Source organism: Rhinolophus ferrumequinum, chromosome 11 (assembly GCF_004115265.2).
Source record: "Rhinolophus ferrumequinum isolate MPI-CBG mRhiFer1 chromosome 11, mRhiFer1_v1.p, whole genome shotgun sequence".
NCBI classification, from domain to species: domain Eukaryota; kingdom Metazoa; phylum Chordata; class Mammalia; order Chiroptera; family Rhinolophidae; genus Rhinolophus; species Rhinolophus ferrumequinum.
The window spans coordinates 8252265-8273258 of record NC_046294.1 but is presented as its reverse complement, the minus strand read 5'-3'; the positions used below and the strand labels follow the sequence as shown (position 1 = coordinate 8273258).

Below are 20994 nucleotides of genomic sequence, written 5' to 3'. Positions count from 1 at the left end.
CTGCCTTACAGAGTGTACCTTAGAAAAAGAAGACAGATAATAAGAAATAAGCAAAATAAAATAAAAGTCAGGTTTCCTCAAGCTCATTGGAGAAGAATAGGACGGAAATTCGAGCAGGGTAAATGGGATAGAGATGGAAATGTGATTTTTAGGGGGAGGCCTCAGAAAAGAGGACCTGGAGAAGGCAAGCCTGGAACAGACACCTCAGTAAACATAATCACTATGCATCCTTATCGCCGGAGCTCTGGGTTTGGTGCCAACACAGCATTTTCCTGGTGTCCAAATGGGCATTTCTGCCCAACATCCCTCACACAATAGAACGTCAGAGCTGGAAGAGGATGTAGAGATGCCAAGTTCATTTTAGAGACAAAGAACGAGGACCCAGAACAAGTACAGGGTCACAGTTGATTCAGAGGCAGAGGTCGGTGCAAACTCCCTGACTCTAAGACCGACGTTCTTACGTCTGTTCCATACCCTGCTGCCTCAGGCTGACTCAGATCCACGTAAAACTGTTGTCTGAAGCCCGAAAGATTGCTATCCCGGTGTTGTATCTCCGCCTGCACTGTAATTCATGGTTATTAGCTGTGTAGTCTGAATATTTCTCATTCAGACGCCTTTTACTGGAAAGAAAAAAAATTACAGATTTTTTAGAAGACATCCACGAACCAGCAACCCCAGTCTAAACCAGTGACACTTAAAGGCCGTCGCTTCAGGCGGTCACAGAGTACCAGGAACGCAAACACCACACTAGAACCACTTAGGTGCCACTTCTTGGCAGTAAGATGGTCATCAAAACACCAAGAATGAATTTCCATTCTTTTTTTTTCCCTTAGATTGTCATCAAAACGTAAAAACAAAATTTGGAATTATGTAGACTCCTTGAGCCTCTGAGAAAAAAACTCACAGGGCCCAATTTGAGGAATTCCACATATGGCGTGTGTCTTTGAATGGTTGTTTATTTTAGGATAAATCCTTGCAGCTGTCAGGGGCATTTACAGGAACCACTAAGGCTAAAGGGAGTTGCAAACACGGATCAACCCGTTTTACTTTGTTCTGAAGCTGCCCTAGGGCCAGAAAGGTGACTGGAGCCTTGATGGCAGCAGCACCTTGATACTTCGATACAACTGTCAGAGACATAGAAACATCCGTGGACTGTAAAGCTGGGGACCTCAAAGCACCATCCGTTCATTTAGTCAACAGATACTAATTGGGCACCTACTATGTGCGGGCACTATTATAGGCACTGAGGATTGTGACAAGAAACCAAACCACACCCTGACGTCATGAGGCTTACATTCTAGTGAGAAAAAAGGAAATGAACAAATTGGGGAGTTACAGTGTCAGAGAGCAATACGTACATAGAGAAAAGGCACAGGGGGTGCCTGAGGTATGGGGAGGGAGGACTTGCTACTTTATGTAAGGAGCCAGAGAAGGCCTCTCTGGTGAAGTGACACTGGAGGTGAAGAGTTTGTCAAGGGAAGAACATTTCAGGCATAGTTCGCAGTGAATGCAGAAGCCATGAGCTGGAACAACAAGGAGACATGGGGTCAGAAGAACAGTGAGGGCGACAGACCTTTGCAAGCACCTGAGCTTTGCCTCCAGTGAGAAAGGGAGCAAAAGAAGGTCATGACGAACGAGTGACATTATTTGACTAATTTTTTAAAGGGTCACACCTGTTGCTGTACTAAGAAGAGAACAGAGGGTGACCAAGGCAGAAACAGGGAGACAAGTTAGGAAACCATTGTCATAATCCAGATGAGAGGTGGGAAGATCTAGGTCAGGGCAGTTATGGTAGAAAGGGGGAGAAGTGACTAGATTCTGGATACGGCCGACAGAGCTGATGGCAATCGCTCATGATCCTAGTATCAGATGTAAAAGAAGTAGAGGAGTCCAGGATGATGCCAAAGTTTTCGTCTGAACTACCTGAGGGTAGACTTGACATTTATGGAGGAAAAGTCTGTCGGAAGCAATGGGAGGTGGGGGAAGAAGGGTGGTAAAGAGACACCAGCTGTTCAAGCTTTGTTTTGTTTTTTTGTTTTTTTAAAGATTTCTATGAAAGTATAGCTAACATAGAATAGTGTATTAGTTTCAGGTGTACATATAGTTATTCAACATTTATATACCTAAAGAAGTAATCACCATGATAAGTCTAGCAACCATAAGACACTGTACCATATCGAGCTCTGTTCTTGAATTATAAAGTCAGCCTTGAATAAGAGATGGACCATATGACCCAGCAATTCCATTACTGGGTATCCACCCCAAAGAACTGAAAGCAGGGACTCACACAGATATGTGTACACACAGGTTCATAGAGACATTAGTCACAATAGCCAAAAGCTTTGGAAATGATCCAAAGGCCTGTTGATGGATGAACGGACAAAATGTGGCATATACAAACAATGAAGTATTATTCAGCCTTTAAAAGGAATGCAATTCTGACACGTGCTACAACGTGGATGAACATCAAAGATACATGCTAAGTGAATAAGCCAGACACCAAAGCACAAAGTCATAGAAACAGAAAATAGAATTGTGGTTGCCAGGGACTGGAGGGAGGAGGGAAAGGGAAGTTAAGTGTTTCATGGGGACAGAGTTTCTGTTTGGGAAGATGAAAACGTCTGGCGACAGACAGTGGTGATGGCTGCACAACGGTGTGAGTGACTTAATGCCACTGAACCGTACACCTAAAAATGGTCAAAACGGGAAGTTTTATGATATGTATATTTTACAATTTTTTTAAAAATAGATGGATGTCTCCCAGGTTACTCCACTGGCAAGGGCTCTGTAAGGCTTTAGAGATTTATAAACACAAACTCAAATGAAAAATTATCCTAGAGTTTTCCTCGGGTTAACTGTGGGTGCAGGAATATCTATCTGCATCCATTCCACCAAGGGGGCTTCAGAACAAAGACAGGATGGGGTCAGTGAGGGGCAGGGGCAGGGGTGAAACAGAAGCCTATTCCAGGCAGAAAAAACAATATGAAAGAGGATAAAACTGGAATAAGATGGTCAGAGAAGCAAAGTGAGCAAAGAGGTTTACACAACAGGAGCAGAGACACCGTGGACCCCAGATTTTGGGGGAGGAGGGGATCAGATGACGGTTTTAGTGACCAAGAGAAAGTCATCACAGTTAACAATCCCACGTGAGTCTGATAAAGGGGCCTAATTACAGCAGCACACAGGCACTGAGCACTCACTATGTGTCAGGCACAACTCTAAGTACTGCACCGGTACTAACTGGGCTTAATCCTCACAAGGACCGCATACGGGAAGTAGTCTGACCATCCTACTTTCACAAATGAGGAAACTAGGACTTACCCAAGGTCAGAGTAGCAGAAGCAGAATTCAAACCCAGGCAGACCTGTTCAGAGCGGGGCTCTTCACAGTTGCAGCTGAACTGCTCACAACACCAGGCAGTATGACATCCAACATGTGACTTTGTGGGTTGATATTCATAGTTACAACCTTCTAGCATTTCATCCTTCAGAACCGCTTGAGCATTTAGGACCACTTTGTGTGACCAAGTAGATGTCTTGATTCCAAAACTCCGCTGCTCTGAGCTTCACAGCCTTATCTCAAAGCGCAGCAACGGCTCTCTGATCAAACCTACTGATTTTCTGCTTATTTACCAAAATGACTCTCGATGACAACAGCTGACAGCAGTGTTGCCATGAGAAAGCCAGCCTAAGCCCTGTTCCATTCAAACATGATTTTAAATATTATGGGAAGTGGCAGACACCTCTTGAGAAGTCAATTTCGAGAAAGCTGGAGGCTAATGGCAGGGGCAGGCAAGGTTCTGGCATGCGGGTGAAGTAATGTTTACAGGAAACTCGGGCTTCAAAGTCTATGAAAGTGCCAGACATGCAAGTTGGTTCCTAAGGAAACGTCCACAATCAGGGAAAAACCTGTGACACAGTCTGTAGAGGAATCCCCAGCAAAGATAACTGTAATCTTTCTCCTGTAGTTTAAACCAAGGCACATGAAGACAGAAAGCCCTGTAAAGTCCTCTGAGCTCTGCGGACTTTATCTGAGTCCCTGGGCCTGACTGCTTTAGCCACGCCTTCTTCACTGCTGGCTCTCAAACAAGGTTCATTGAATGAATAGCTCTCATGCATCCAGTGGATAACAAGCCCTTTGAGGAAAGGGGTCAAATCCAATCACCTTTAAATCCCAAGACACTTAATAAATGTCGACGAAGTACATTGAACAAGAAAAAAGTGCTGCATGGGGAAGGCGGACACTGTGAGAAGCTAGAATCTGCTCCCAAAAGGGCAAGAGAGGAGTGTCCAGCCACGTGAGTACTGGGAAGCCAGCCAGAAGTGCCCGCCATCATTCATCTATTTTACGTACCAGGCTTGCTGTGCCAGGGACCTTCCCGGGTCTCCACCGGCTGTGAAGTAGTGGAAGCCCCGTACTGTGGGAGCCGAAACAGGGTCACCTGGGTACCATGGGAGAGCACAGAGAAGGGGCACTGAGCCCAGACTTGGAGGCTTAGGTGGGCTTGGGGTGGTAAATCAGAAGTCAAAAAAAATGGGGCAGAAGGAATGTGGAGGAGCGTGGTGAAGACAGAAGTGGGGTTAGCCTCATGAACTTGGACACCTGTAAGCACTTTGATGGCTGAAGTTAAGGGTACACATGGGAAGCTATGGGTACTGAGACAGAAGCCAGGTCACGGCAGCTTTGTGTGTTAAGCCAAGGATGTGAACGTCCCCCCTGAAAGCCAGAAGGAGCCGCTGAAGAATTTTAAGCAAGGGAGTAAGATGATCTGACTTTTACTTTAGACTGGACTCTACATAAAGCTCACTCCATCAAGTGGAGGAAAAGATCTAAGACAGACCAGTTAGGAGGCAATTGCAGTAAATAATGAAAACCCAAGATGTCAGAAATGTTGAGGAGGTGACAGACTGGTGTGGTGACCAGATGGTTAGCAGAGCTGATCCGAGGCAGGGAAAACAGAGGAGGATGGGGTGGACAGGGAGAGGGGGGGTGGAGGTGAGCCCATGTTAGGCATCCCAGATGTGCAGGCCCGGGGAGCTCAGAGGAGAGGGCTGGCTGGAGAGCAGGCTTCAGAATCAGCTGGCCCCAAGACGGTGTCCAGAGTCCAGAGTGACAAAAATAAAGACCCTAGGCCAGGTCCTTGGAAAATTCTGCCATTTGTGAGCTTGTGGGAAGAGAGGCGCCTGAGAAGGGAGGGCAAAATTGTCCTCACCACACAGACATCAAGACAAACGAGATGTCACTAAGCCAAGGGAGGAGAGGGCTTCCAGGAGGAAGAGGGCACAGCACCAAGTGCCCAGAGACTGCACTGGACAGAATAAAGGATAAGCAAGAAGAGTGGGTGGCAGTGGATGGGGAAGAGGTGACCTTTTCAAGCAGGTTGGGACAATACCACAGCAAGAAGGGGCGGGGGGAGGGAGGGTTTTTTTAAGTGGGAGGAGTGTACACATATTTATTTGGGAAAGGAGATACCAGGATAGAGGTGGGATGCTGGGGAGAGAAGGGGTGACTGATGGAGGTGAGGGAATGGGATGCACAGAACCCCTGGAGGTTTAGCCTCAGGAGCCAAGGCACCACTCAGTGCTGGGATGGCCGGGAGGGGGTGTCCATGGGATGGAGGGGGAGGAAGCAGATGAGTTCCCATACCCCCGTGATAGGGCAGTCAGTCTCCTCCGGCTGATGTTGCCATGTGGGAATGCAGGCTCAAAGAAGATTTCAAAATTTCCAGAGAGGCCACACCTTCCCCATTTTCTGTGAAATCTCCTGAGTTTTAAATGTTTGCAACTACCTCAAAAAGAATTTAAGTGTGAGACAGGCCCCAACGTGGCTTTAACCCAGATTGAACCACCAGCCCCCAGTTAGCTCCCTAGGACGCGGGATTTCCACACTCCCCCTCGGGGAGGCCAAAGAAAGCATTTCCGTTAGACGACAAAAAATACTTTTTCCTAAACACAAGTAGATCTCCAACTAGACATAAATACTGACCTTTTCATTCTAAGTCTCTGGTCTCTGCCCCACCCTGAACTCTGAATTTAATAGACACAGTCCTGTAAGTACATAAATGTTCCACTGCGGCCCTACATACAAAGAAACCCTTGAGAATCCTTCTGAAGGATTCTATAGTAAGTGCATTTTCTGCAGACTTATAAAAGCTGAAAGGAGAGGAGGACTTGAATTTCTAGGCCCTGGAGAGGGAGGGGCCTGGACCCTGGGGAACTGAGCTAGCTCTTTTCAGAAGGTGACCTCTACGGCCCAGGAGGGCAGGGTCATCTGTGGATGCTCCCATGGGCCTTATCTGTGGATGGAGGGGATCACTGCTCAATTAAGGTTACCATTCCGTCAGTCCCCACCGCCTTCTCTCACCTGCATTTGGAGCGGAGACCGAAACTGCCGGGGCTTGGCTGGTGGCCTCCTGAGGTGTATTCTGGGCTTTGCGTTCCAGTGCTGCTGGCTGCGGTGTGTTCTAACAAGGATAAGGATTATTACCGGTAACTCATCAAATCATCCAATTGGTTAACACTTCTCGAACGCCTAGTGGAAGTATATAAACAACCAGAGGCCCCACCTGTACCCCCCACTGCATCCCACTCCAACCTGGCTTGGAAGAGATAACGGAATCTTAAGAAGGGAGTTGGCATATGCTGAAAGACATTCTTCTGTGAAAGTCCAATGAACCTTGTACAAAAGGGACAATGCCATCTCAGGTTCATCAGTTCAGCAGCTCCAGTTCCTGTCCTCAAGGATTTTGCAGTGGCAGAAGAAAAGAGATATAAGATTCAATTCAACACTGAGGAACAAGATGCTGTCAACTGATGTGTAGAAAGGAGGCTTGGCAGTCACTGTCCACTGGGCATCTTCTCTCCGTCTAGCACTGACCAGGTGCCATGGGGGCAGGAGTTCCAACCAGTAGATTGAACTCCTCTAGAAGTCCTTGGTAGACCTCAAACCCAGGGGTCACCACCGTCTTGAAGTAGGGGTCCCATCATGAAGGAAAGCCCACCTGGGCATGGAATTCCCTGGCGTTCTGTCCAACGGCGACACAGAAACCAGTTTGTGGAGAATATGGTTGCAAACAGTAGCTTCAATGGGTTGTTCTTTGCGTGTTTTTGCTCAAGCTGAACATCATCCCAAGAAGTTATGGTTCCTCGGAAGAAAGTAAGTTGGAGGTTGGTAAATAGAAGGAGTCTGGATCTTCAACTTCAAATTGGTAAATTTTCTTATTCATGCTTCCTTCTTACAGGTGGTCTGTCTTTCCCATCCCGAGTTTGCCGAGGGATGTTGGGGTGACTGAAATTTTTCCTCATCATAAGTAATAAGCAAATCCTTCATTAGACTTTCCTAAGGGCTGGGGCCATGGATTATGCATCTTTGTGCCTCTGTTTGTAGAGCCTAGCACAATATCCCGGGTTCTGGAAATGTTTGTGGCTTGGACAGATGACTGATGAAGGAAGGGAGGAAGGGAAGGACGGAGAGAGGGAGGGAAGGACAAATATACTTTCAACTGAATGATAACTTGCATTTCTTTAACAGCCAATGGCATGAAAACTTCCAAGGCTCTTAAAAACTGCACACAGATTAATTCCATTCCACTGATTCTTCTTAGTCCACAAAGCTTCAAAAATTCTCATTGATTAACCAGGTGTGAGTCAGTTTACAGAAACAGTCTCGCCTTTTCCAAAAGAGTTTGATTGAGTATTTAAGCATTCAACGACTCTTCCCTCTCTTTCAATTTGTTCAGTTTTCAATCACAAAATGAAACTCAGAATAAGTCTGAATAACCACAGAAGAAAGGAATGTTTTTTACTCTCAGAAAGGATTGAATAATAATGGCAAACACGTCAGCACTTACCATGTGCCAAACACTGTCTTAGCTTCTATGTTAACTCCTTATAGCAACCCTGGAGGTAGCTGCTAGTGTCACTCTCATTACACAAAAGAAAACCAAGGCATAGAGATCTTAAGTAACTTGCCCTTGATCTTACAACTAGGAAGGAGCAGAGCTGGGATTTGAACCCAATCCACCTGGTTTGTGAACCCACACTCAAAACTTAAACCATCCACTCACGTTTTGCGGCATATATTAGAAAATATGAAAGAAAAAAAAAGTTCGAGCCAAAGTTACCAGAATATCCAAAATAGGAAGTTATCCTGAAGAAAAAATGGTTCTTAGCTAAATATATATAGAGATTGACTCGTCGTGTCCTGTTGGTAGAACTTGTGGCCAAAACTAGAGTCTTTTAGAAATAACAGAATAATATTACCGAAACCATCAAAGTAGCTGGACTGGATAAAGGGGTAGGAAATGAATTCAGTTTCAATTCACTTTAGAAAATGACACGATCAAGTCATTAAGCAAATGGTTTTCTGATACAAATACGAAATCAATCTGAAACCATCAAAACAAGTCACACTGTCTTAAAATCCTATGCTTCCTCTAAAAACATAAACCTCAGGAGGAAGCCATTATTAAATCTAACCACACTGGGTGGTGATTCCAATTCAATCAGATATTAATATTAAGGCATTAAATACTTCTAAACTACATCTTGTTAGTAACAAAGAACTATGCCTAGAGAAAACTTTCAGGGAGAAAAATCCTTTCACAACCATCATTTTGGTGTTAGCTTGAATACAGAGGCTTCGAAAAATAGAAGAAAGAATCCATGACATGGGGGAAGAGGGAGAGCCATGAAGTTAAACGGTGTAAAATTTCAAATGCTGTTAAAGTTTTTCCTTTTAAAATGCACTTCTCTATGGAAAACATTGTATTAGGTGATGTGGGAGCTTGGAAAAGATTGAGGCAGGATCCAGCCTGTGTGGTGTAGCTTCTGATGCACCAGAAGGTGGGCCTGATATCCTCAAACCAGGCAAAGGACAAAGCCAGCAACTTCTGCTGGCGTGTTCTGAGCTGATCAAAGGCTGAGGCGCAGAGAAGGCTTGGCTGCACAGACAACTGGGCATCGTCATTCCAGGACATGGCCACTGTGTGGCAGGAAAGGACATGAAGGAAGGGCAGGCTGTGGCCGCAAAGAACTCCTTGGAGCCACTCCAGAAAACAGAGGATAAGCAGCGGGGAGGGGCAGTCATTCCCCTGGGTCCTCCAAGACCACAGACTCTCAAGTTTACATCTAAAGGTCACAATGAAATGTGTAGAGAAACCTGATACATAACCATTCTGATCCAAAAGGCCAGAGAACTGATTAGTTACTCCACATGAAACACTCCCAAATAACAGAACACGTATTGTTACTACACCGGTGATTACCTCACTAAATGAGAATCACTCACAACGTCCTGCCCAAAAAGATTGAACAGAAATTTTTATTTTAACAATGAGATCATGTTTGACCACAGATTGGTAATAATAATAATAATAATAATACAAGAGATCAATAAAAACCAACAAGAGTAAGGAGAAGGCAGGGGCTTTCACACCCAAGAGTGGGAATGAACATGGATACAGCCTTTCGGGAGGGTGATTTGGAGTAACTATTAAAATGTTAAACGTATATGCTCCTTAACCCAACCATTCCCTCTCCAGGTATCCAAGTGAAGTACTTGTGCACATGTTCTAATGTACATTTGTGTGCAACATGTGTGCAAAGATGTTCCATAAACACTGGGAATCACTTAAAGGTCTGTCAATTGAGGGATCAGTACACATATAATACTTCATCTATGCTATGTGATATTTCACAACAGTGGAGAAGAATTAAGTCAATCTGTATTGACCTACACAGAATATCTCCAAAACCTACTGTTAAGGGATGGGGGTGGGGGAGCAAATCACAAAACAATACAGTACAATATTATTTGTGGTTTCTTTTAACCCCTCAAACCATAGACATATGAGTTAATACATAGATATGTCCAAACGCATAGAGCAAAATCTGCGGGGTGCAGGCCAAGATGAGGGCAGGGGTTAACGCTAAGGAGGGGTGTGCAGTTGGGTTTGAGACAAGGAGAATTTCTCTGTTTCCATTGTTTTACAAAAATGAATGGCTATGTGGTGCAATTAAAAATTAAGTCTTTGCTGGACGGCCGGATGGTTCAGTTAGAGTGCGAGCTCTGAACAACATTGGCCAGGGAGCTGTGCCCTCTACAACTAGGTTGAAGACAACAAGCTCCCACTGAGCTTCCGGAGGGGCGGCTGGATGGCTCAGCTGGTTAGAGTGTGAGCTCTCAACAACAAGGTCGCCGGTTCAATTCCCGCCATGGGATGGTGGGCTGCGCCCCCTGCAACTAAAGACTGAAAATGGCGACTGGACTTGGAGCTGAGCTGCGCCCTCCACAGCTAGATTGAAGGAAAACGACTTGGAGCCGATGGGCCCTGGAGAAACACACTGTCCCCCAATATTCCCCAATAAAAATGTATTTTAAAATATATTAAGTCTTTGGAAATGTTAGTCCTACAAATGTCTGCCTACCCAATCAAGTGTCCGTCAGGGTTGGAAGTATTTTACCAGCTGTGATGATTTCAACAAGAGGAGGTTTGGTCAACAACTATTTATTGAGCACCTACTATGGGCCAGGCACTGTTCTAGATACTAGGGAAATATTTTTTACATATCTGCCTTCATGGAGTATATTCCAGTGGATTTTACAGCATCATCTCCTTTGGGGGGTCTCTGGGAGTCCCATGAGTTAACATAATATGCCCAGGGGCCAGGAAATGACAGAGATGGGCTCTCTTCTAGGCCAGGGAAAGATGAAAAGGTGGGAATGGTTTAAGGCTTTGGTGCAAGCCCACAGCACCTGTCTGGTCCCTCACTAAACACTCTCCTGTCTGCTCCAACCAGCTGCACAAGTTGGGGTGCCTGCAGTTGGGCAGCTCCTGAGCCACTCCCCAGGCCTCATGGAGGGAGTGAGAACCAAGTGCGGGATGGGGGAAGGGTACGGCCAAGTTCCGGTCTGGCTTAGAAGTTCCTGGCTCCTCCAAGCTGCCAACAAGAGTTCCCTTCCTGCATAGGGCCACTTAGAATGACTGGCAAAAGGGTAGGAGGACAGAGGACAGACGGTAAGAGGACAGTGAGTGAGTGGAAGGGAGAGTGGAGAGGAAAAACCTGGGTAGGAGCTGACAGCATGCCACCTTGGACAAAAGAGGGGAGAACATCCCCCTTTGTGTGCCATCTGGCACCAGAGCTGAGAGCCTGCTTGTCTTCAGTGCCCTCACTCCCCTTCCTCAGCTCTGTCCCCCACACCAGGCCACCTGGCTTCCAGCTTTGCTTCCTGTCTAAGCTGAACAGAGTAGGAAATGGGATAGGTAAAGTGACTCCAGGGAGGCCTAACATGAAAAAGTGGAACGGAGACGAAATAAGCTTTCTGTCGCGATCATTTTGCAATACATGCATACGTTGAATCATCCTGTTTTACACCTCAGAGTAATAGGAGGTCACATGTCAATTATATCTCAATAAAACTGGAAAAACAAAAAGTGGAACTGAATTTGTGGTTTACCCAAGAGATTAAACACACAATTTAAGGTGAAAAGGTTAAGGGAATCCTGTATCCCAGACCAACCTGCATTTACAGAAGGATGGCAAAGACAGGGCCCGTGGTAAACACAAAGGAATGACTCAACAATGGAAAAATTGCAGACACTCTTGACAAGCCAGTAGGGGAGATTTCAGGGTAGGGCAACCTTTCCCAAGGCCTTCAAATCACACTGTATAGGCTCCAGGTGGCCCCATCGGAGCCCAGCCCAGCCTGCTTCCCTGTCATGGCAGTTCACACAGGTGCTGGAAGGCTGAGGCGACCTGATTGGCCTGGAGAGTCATGTTTGCTGGGGAAGACTGGCTCTGTTAATGATCAGGGTCAGGTTTGAACCTGTTCCTCCCCAACCTACGTGCACTCCCTCGGAGAGCCCGAGGGTGAGGCGCCCAGGGCGTGGTGAGCAGCTCTGCATTGCTGTGATGATTTAGAAAACTCGTGTGGGCTTTAAGCTGCCTGGCCCCGTTGACCATCCTGGAAATCAGGCTAAAAAACCACCTCCACTTCATTCTCTTCCACTTTGAACGAAGAGAATCAACTGGGAGATTCCTGACCCACCCACCACAGCACGTAGTAAATAACCCTTTCATCTCGTGCTCAGCAGCTGGGAAGTCCTCTAGCTCAGGAGCTTGTCCCTGTGGACAAGGGACCAGCACAAGCCACCTGGGTCAGCAGCCAATTGACCGAGTCTGCATTAGGCTGGGAATAGTGTTTCTCTCTTGACAATTTGATGTGGAAATTGCTCAGGCAACCCGGCATCACGTTAAATCACTCAATCCCATACCCACTTCCTCAGGAGAGGTCTGATCTCAATGCCACCAAATCTACTTTCTGGAAGGACTTTCTCCAAACTTGAGAAAGATACACTTCTCTACCAAAGCCCAGCCTCGCTGTCCTCGAAGGAGGCTTGGAAACGCTCTGAAAGTCACGGCTGCGAGAGCTGTAGGATTGGACACTGCAAAGGCACTCCTGCACTCACATGTCACTATTTCACAGCCAAGTGCTTCCCAGCAAAATACACAAGGGCTTTGTCTCATTCTGCAACGGTCTGCGCTGGCAACCGAGCCACTATCACTGCATCTGTCCAGCTTGAACAGAGCAGTGAGGGGGCGGGAGGGGGCGGAGGAGTGAACTACAACAAAGAGAAGGCCAGCCCCACCTTGCTTCAGGCGGAAAACACAACTCTCCACATCCTGGGGTTTCTGGTCAAAAATTTCACTAGGCAGGAAGGCAGCAAGGGAGAAGAAATCAAGGTGCTTTCTTTGTATTACTCTCTTATTAGAACAAAGCCTGGGAGGGGCACTCAGAATCTCATCAGAAAGACGTATTTTTTTAAAATTAATAACAATCAAAATGATCAATTGGGAACAGAGTAATCAAAAGTCACACTTCCTAGACTTAAGCAAATGAGTGACATTTCAGATGCCAGCCACTGGTTTTGGACCAAACTGACCAGATTTAGGGAGCCTCCCTCCCCTGCCCCTCCCGTTTCTACGTTCCAACTTTCTTCCCCTCCCCCTTCCTCAGCTTCAATTCTTGGCCATCAAATCTTTGATGCAGTTCTGGTGGGGCCATCTCAAACCCACCCCGACCCACGTTCCTCTCCCTCCAAACCCCTGCAGGGTTCTTCCCCATTCTGCACCCCCTCTACAGTCCCACCTTTCTTGGGCTTCAGCTCCTCAAGTCTCCAAGCTTTTGCTTTACCTCCTTTTCACCCCAACAAGGCAGCCCTGAGTTCTGGAAAGGTGTGGCTTTTGAAGAGTTTGCTGACTGACAGGCAACACATGTTCCATCCTTTTACTGAAGTTAAATCAGACTCATCAACAGCTCAAGGAGAGCAGCCGGTTTGCAAAACCTTAGCAACAACGTATTAAGGAACAAGTTCTGGTGTGTGTGTGTTTTGTTTGCTTCGGGGTGTTGTTTTGTTTTTGTTTTTACCCAAAGTATGGACTAACTAACACCTTCGAGAACCAGGGAAATACACAGTAATGGACAGAAAAAAGATTGGAGCACGTGTTGCTAAGAGGAAGTGTATCAGGTGATAAGATGGTGACAGGAGGGCTTCTGGAGTGTGTGCCGTGTGCTATGTGCCTGGCACTGTGCTGGAGATGTGATGGTGAACAAGCACACTGCAATCCCAACCTCACAGAGCTGACAGTCTGATGAGGGAGGCAGACAGACAAGCAACTGGTCATTGATAATTTAATATGAGTAGTGCTGAGAACAGGAAAGCACAGAGCAAGATGAGCGCACAGACAGTTGGGAGATATGGGGGAGGGAGTGAGGGTTGTATGTCAGGGGAGAAGACTTCCAGAAGGAAATGCTCCCTAAGCTGAAACCAGAGGATGAGGAAGAAGAGTCTGCTTGAAAGCCAGGGGGCTGGAGAGAGCAGGAAATGAAAGACCTGAGTGTAGCTGGAGAGGCCAGCTTGAGCCTGCAGGGGTTGACAATGGCCAGAGTCCAAAGTAGGAGAGTACTCCGGAGACAGAGACGGGCAAGCACTCCCTGGGGCCTTGCCTGGAGTGGACAAGGCTGAGTCTGCAGTGCTCAGAGCCACGTCCAAGACCTTTTCTTCCCTGGGTGAACCTATCTGCGGTTCAGGCTCAATAAAGCATACTTATCCAACTTTTCACTCTCTTATTTAGACTTAACCCAATGCCATGAATATAAAAACAACGGGAAGTCCAATCCATGTTGGAGCAGAGTGAGCAGGAGACACACCCCACTCCCCATGTTTTTTCCTGTACTTATTTCTGCCGCCAGAAAAGCCCTCTCAAAGACTCTCCATGATTACGTAACAAGAACACGGCAAGCAAGCTCTGGCAGACACACAGCATCCAATCACTTCCCGTTTAGAAATCATAAAACACCGAAAGTGAGTGAGTACAAAACATGCCATGCAGGCTTTTTACTCAGGTTGCTGCAGGTACTGGCAAGAACCCTATTAATCCAAGGTGTTTGTTTCCTTTTGATAAACAGTAATATGTCATTTCCCATTTTTGGGGACAATCATTACTTCAAACAAAGGGCAGTCACCCTAAACAGTATTTACAGGGAGTGGTTTTCCTCCATATGAGAACAGCAGCTCAGTTAAAAAAAAAAAATAAGTGATAATAATAATTTTTTTAAGAAAGCCCTTGGCTAAAAACATTAATTTGTCTCTTTGATATGATTCAAGAAACAAGTAATTTGGGGAAAAATAAGGTGTTCAAATAGAGAAAGAAGAGCAAGGCGTCCTGGACCACTAGCTCTAACCCCTGCTGCGTCTGGCACTGAATGTGCACACCTGACACTCCTCCCTCCCACAACTGAATTCCTAGAATTTATTTTCTAGGAATTCAGACAATCCGCACTGGCTGCCTCCAATCTCTCACTTGACCTCCCTAATCTGCCTGAAGGGCCCACTTGAAATTCAAGTTGTGAGCCGAACTTGCGCTCTTACAAGTAGAAAATGCCCTGTCATTATTCTCTCCTGCCAGCGCACATTCCAGTCCTCCCCACTGCCTGGCCACTGGACACGGGATGGTGGCATACGCCCTGGAGGAGACAGCACGCCCAGGTAAAACACAAAACCCTGGCAGCAGGGCACTGACTGAAAACGCCAGAGGTGGTCAAAAGCCTTCCCCCTCACCTGGGACTGAGTGGGGACCTTAAGACAGGCAGGGGTAGCAAGTCCCTGCTACAGCCCAGGGGGCTCTAGGTCAGCAGGGCAGAGGTCGGAGGGGAGGGCTGTGTCAGGTCGCCAGAGGGGAGAAGCAAACCCTTGCTGTTTGTGAGGCTTTGCTAAAAGGCTCTCCTGTCCCAAAATACCCAGAACTGACCTTCCCTCTGGCCTGAAATAACCACCACGAGAGACCCATCCCTCAGGGCCCCAAAGCCCTCTTTTTAAATGCAAATAACCAAAGTCTTAACCTACAGGGAGCTGGCACTCTCTCCAGCACAGCAGTAGGACGCTGTACTCAGAGTACAAAGCTGTCAATTGAGGGAAATATGGACTAAGGAAAAAGCATGTGTTCCTGCACTGTTTGGGGCGTAGGCACCCACCAGGATAAGGGAGCCAGCTCCCGTGGCCACGCCCTGGGAAGTGTGAACCTGACCTCCAGCAACTTCCCGAGGCGCCCCCAGGGTCATCCTTCCTCGCTTTACCATCCTCAGTGCCCGCACCCCGCGCCCAGCCCCCAGCCCCACCGGCCAACACAAGGCACTAGGCGCGCAGCAGCCCAGAGGTGGACAAAAAAAATCTGCCGGGCCACGGGTCACGGGACCGGACCCGGCCTGGAGATTGGCAGTTCGGCCGAATCGGGCATGGCAGCAGCTGTTCCCTGGAGACTGTGCCCCTCTTCCCTGTCTGTTCCCTTTCTCCCCACTCCGTCCGACTCCTCCGAGACCGCGAGTCATTTTGGGAGGCTCCCTTACCCCCTGGACACTGGTGGCCTCAGGATTGCAGTGTAGGGGGCTTAAGAGTGTCATCTGGTTTCTTGCTGGAGCGGAGAACTTGAAGTTGCAAGAGCGCTACTTAGGTTGTAAATTCATTCGGAACACCAGAAGTGACTTCTGGAGATGGGGAGCAGAGCTAAAGTCCCTTGGCGCAGTCCCTGATCCCTGTGGTTCCTCCCTTCTTTCCTACGCTTTCCACGCCCTTTCACGCTCCCAGCCGCTCTTTCCAAACGCAGCCCCCTTCCCTCTCCTCTTTCTAGGGCTTTGCTCCCCCCCCCTTCCTCCCTCCCGGCCCCCTAGCCGTGCGCATCCGCCTCTGCCCATCCCGGGCTCGCTCTTCTGTCTCCCCCTAGATTTGTATTTGTTTCCTTCTTTTCTTGTGCCCTCTTAATCTCCGGAATGAAGGGCCAGTGGTACAGTTGGTGGAGGACCCAGTTCCTTCTCCTTGGGCGGGTAAGGCTTCTCGGTCCACCCAGAAAGCTGGACGGCCCCCCTCCTGCTCACACTGCTGATTGTTAGCCAGTTCTCAAACCAGGCTCCCATTGGCCTCAGCCCTGGAGCCAAACAGGGCCCGCAGGCGAAGGGATCGGAAGGGAGTACACGTCCACAGTTGGAGACAACTTGGTTCTGCTGAAACTCCTCACTGGAGTCCCCTCACATTCCCTACCCCTCCCCCAGACAAAGGGCTCAGCCCCACAGGGCCTCAGCTGACCAGAGGGATGGATGTCCGCCTCGCCTGCGGTCCCACAGCTGCGGAGCAGCGAGTCCATAAGCTGGGGCCAGCCCAAGGGCTCCCTGGCTGCCAGGACAGTGGTCAGGGACAGTGGGTGGGGATAAATATAATGCAAATGCTTTGATTGTCCTTTCTCCCTTATTTCTCACCACTGTGGGAGAGTGAAGACTTAAGAGGGGAAGAGACCCAGGGTGGCACTGGGCAGGAGGGGCTGATAGCAGTTGAGGCTGAACCTGGGCCAAAGGTTCACTTTGGTTGGGCCCTGGAGCCTATCCCCTAACCCCAAGTGGGAAAATTGGTAAGAGCCTTTCCTTTCCTCTCCTTTCTGGGCTGGACCGGAAACCAGCCAAGCTGCTGGAGTCTCAAGTTACATTCTGAGGCGTCTGTTCTTCTCTGGCTTCCTCCAGGCCTGCCTTGCTGAGCTTCCCCACACACCTCACTTCCACACTTGACACTTTACTCCTGCCTGGAATGCCCTCCTCACGCTCCTCTCCAAACCTTGGGACAGGTATAGACTATTATTAACAGAGCCTTCCCGGTCTCTGGTAGCCACTGTAAGTAGTTAAAACATGGGCTTCTCAGTCAGACCAGACCCCGTCTGAATCCTGTCTCTGCTATTTATTAGCTGTATGACCCTGAACATATTGCTTAACTTCTCTGAGCCTCAGTTTCTGTGTGAGAAAAATAATACACACCTCATAGGGTTGTAGAAAATGTAGAGATAAAGCATGTACAATGCATATATAATGCCTAACACTAAGCATCAATAGTAATAGCTTACACAGCATTTATATATGCCAAGCACGTTGTATGTGTGAATTTACATCATCCTCACCACAACGCTATGAGAGAGGTACTAAATCATCCCTATTTTACAGATAAGGATACTGAGGCACTGAGAGGTTCGTTAACTTGCCCAAGATCACACAGCTAGGAAGTGGCAGAACTTACAGGTATTATTATTATTATTCCCCTACTAGATTATAGGCTTCTTGAGGAAAGGGTCTTTGCATATAAGTGTTTAATAATTACTTCGGGGATGTTGTTAAAAGGTCAAGGCTCTACAAATTTCAAAAGACATCTTCCATTTCCTAAAACCTCCCCAGAAAAGAAATTCCCAACTTCCTCAGGGAAGCAGCAATGGCATCATGAAAGAAAAAGAAAAAGAAGAAGCTTTTCAGTCAGAAAGCTTGGATTGAGCTAGGCAGGAGTGAGTCATCTCTTCCCAGCTCTGTGAGTTGAGACCAGTCGCTTCACTTCTGCTCACCTTTCTACACCCTTCTTGCTAGGGCCGAGCTCAGAACCCAATATGAGACAAAGCACTGTGGCTTACAATGCCCTGTCCAAAGGGGTCTTTTCATTCTTAACTCTTTCCAATCCTTGGCCCCACTGCTGGGAAGTTTTTCCATGAAGGCCAGGCCCCAAGCTTGCGGTAGAAAATAACAGAGGTTTCTAAAGGGAACTGAAACCACCCTCCTCAGCACAATGTTCCCCACTCATTTGCTGTGGCCCATGGCAGCCTCTGCTGGGAGCCTTCAGCCTTAGGAAGCACTTGTGGCTGCTGAGGGACGCCACAGGGTGATCAGAGGCTGGTGAACAGCACAAGGCATTCTCGGTCTATGGCAAGCATTCATGCCCCGAATTCTTTGTCCTCGTGAGGAGAGACAGAGGGCTGCTGTGTGCTGCAAAGCCCAATGCCAGACTTTGACTTTCCAAACCCCCAGCCGGAGGGCACACTCATGCCACCAGCCCTTTCAAGTGTGCGTGCGAAATAAACTTGCCCAAACTTGGACTTCTTTCTTGAAAACTTGTTAATTCTAAAGGGAAACCATGGCACTGTTACAATGAAGAAACTTGGCAATCTCCTTAATCAAGGGATCGAGACCATGGGGGTCTTGAGAAGTGACCCTGTACCACTTCTGTGGTATTCCTGCCCCAAATGCATAACCTGAATCTAACCACGAGGAAATATCAGACAGAGCCAGACTGAGGGATATGTCTTCAAATCAACTGACCCCGTATACTTAAAAATATCAATGTCCCGAATGACAACAAAAAGCTGAGGAAGTGCTCCAGATTGAAGAAATTAAAGAGACCATGACAACTAAATGTCATATAGGAGCGTGGACATGGACTAAGTGGAAAAAAGACATTTTTGGAAGGAGATTATTGGGCAATTAGTAAAATTTAAATATGGGCTATATGTCAGATAATAATATATGAATGTTAAGTTTCCTGAATTTGATGATTGTATCCTGGCTATATAAGAGAATGTCCATACATGCTAAAGTATTTAGGAATAAAGGGTCATGGTGTTTACAATTTACTCTCAAATGATTCAGCAAAAATAACGATAATTACAATACCGAGAGAGAGAGAGAGAGAGAGAGAGAGAGAGAGAGAGAGAGAGAAAGACAGAGAGATTAAAACAAATGAGGTAAAATTGGTAAATCGAAGTGAAAGGTATATGGATATGCATTGTCTTATTCTTGTGACTTCTCTGTTATCAGATGAATTCAAAATAAATACAATTTTTAAAAGAAAACTACAAGAACATTGGTTACAGGCTTAGCTGATCCCCCAGATACTATTCATATCACAGCTAATGTGCAACACCAGAGGGCTAAGGTGGGACTCTGAAGACGCGAGACATTTGCACCGGCAATGTGCAAAGCCCTGATGGGTGCTGCGCTTTTGCTTTGGCACACTAGAGACCTAGCAGGATTTCACTAACGCTGCCATTGCTCGAAACGTTTGATCCAACTTACCAACCACACAGGAAAATTGGTTGCCCTACCTTATAATCATGCCTTGCTTTTGACCAAAAACAGCCCCATCCACCTAATTACCCAGCCTTGCTTCTGAAAGAATCATAGACTATTGGAACTGCCCAGGGCCTTAGAGAATGCTTGACTTATCCATGTTACAAATGAGGAAACTGAGGCTCAGAGAGGGACCTTAATGTGCTAGTCCCCCTGACTCCCATGCCAGTGTTCTTTTCAGGGTTCTGTCCTGGAAACCTAGAGTATCTTTCAAGCTTTTTTGGCTATTGGAAAAATCAAGAGAGGAAGATTTTTGTTTCCCCAAAGGAAGAAAAAAATTTTTTTAAATATATATGTATATATAATATATATACACACACACATATATAAACACACACACACACACATACACACACACACACTGAGAGTGCCAAAAAAATGTATACACATGACTTGTATTCATCTTTTTTTATCGGTATATATTGAGTATTACAATTTTAATAGAGGTTTTTCCTTTCTTAAAATGTGTATACATTTTTTTGGCCAAATATATATATATATATTTATATATATATAAATGTACAGGTGATGTTGAGGGCAGTTTCAAAAGAGAGAACAAAAATATTCTCAATAGTAGAATCTTCACAGAAATAAGTGTAGCGCCTTCCAAGAATGAGTGTATTTGTTTAAAACAAAAATTGTCATATTACGTTATGAATCATACCTTAAATACATCCTACGTAACTGGCTATTTTAAGAAACCTCACTATGTAGGAATTCAAACTTGCCAAACAGAAAAAGGAGAGGATTAAGACTTTGTCCCAGTTATTTTCCATCTGCTCCTCCATCTTCAGACCCCTTCTCCCTGCTTCGCTGCCCTGCACTGGGCCTCCAGGAGGCTGATCCCTCCACCTGCAACACCTGGACTCACTTCCCCTCCAGGAGAGGTGCCAGCAGAAAAAGTCCAGGTATTTCTGCCTTCACATGGTCCTTTGCTGCTACAGCTCCTGTTGGTGGTCCCTCCTTTGCCTCCAGCTCACGTTGGATTCAGGAGCAGCGTTTCTTCCCCAGGTCCCTTCAGGCCCAGAGGCAGTCCCAGCTTTCCATTGTCCCACCACCATTTGCTGGCTCCTTTGCCCCTGCGCTCCACTCCATAAACAGTACCTTATTAAAGTCCCTGTGGTTGAACTACTGTCAAGTGGAATTCCACTTCCTGTAGGGACCTGACCGATACAGACATGAGTTATGAGTTGTTGAAAAATATTTACTGCCATTTCTGAGCACGTGATGCATTTCTCAATAATTCAATTCTCCAAATGTCCCCTTAACCACACCATTTCCCCCCCCAGTCACACTGCATAAGCAAGGTATCCTATGAGGCAGTAGTCCTTGCTCTGGCTCCATGCTGGAACTCTGAGGAAGGACATTGAGGAGCCCAGCCAAGCCCTTCCTGGTCTTCTGAAGCTACTCCCACAGGAACTGGGACCCCAGAGGGTAAGACCTTGAGAATCTGGGCACTGCAGGACTTTGGAGATGAGCTTAGACCATCCCCATCAGGGACCAAGAAAGGGC

At 46.8% G+C, this 20994-nt stretch overlaps 1 protein-coding gene across 2 annotated transcripts in view; it reads right to left on the bottom strand.

Moving 5' to 3' along the window:
• Nucleotides 1-20994, bottom strand: part of AHNAK (AHNAK nucleoprotein) — a 121078-nt gene that overhangs the window by 68581 nt on the left and 31503 nt on the right. For both annotated transcript variants that reach the window (XM_033120804.1, XM_033120805.1), the window contains exon 5: nucleotides 6364-6463. In XM_033120804.1, coding sequence (XP_032976695.1) covers nucleotides 6364-6463 — 100 coding nt within the window. The remainder of the gene's footprint in view (nucleotides 1-6363; nucleotides 6464-20994) is intronic.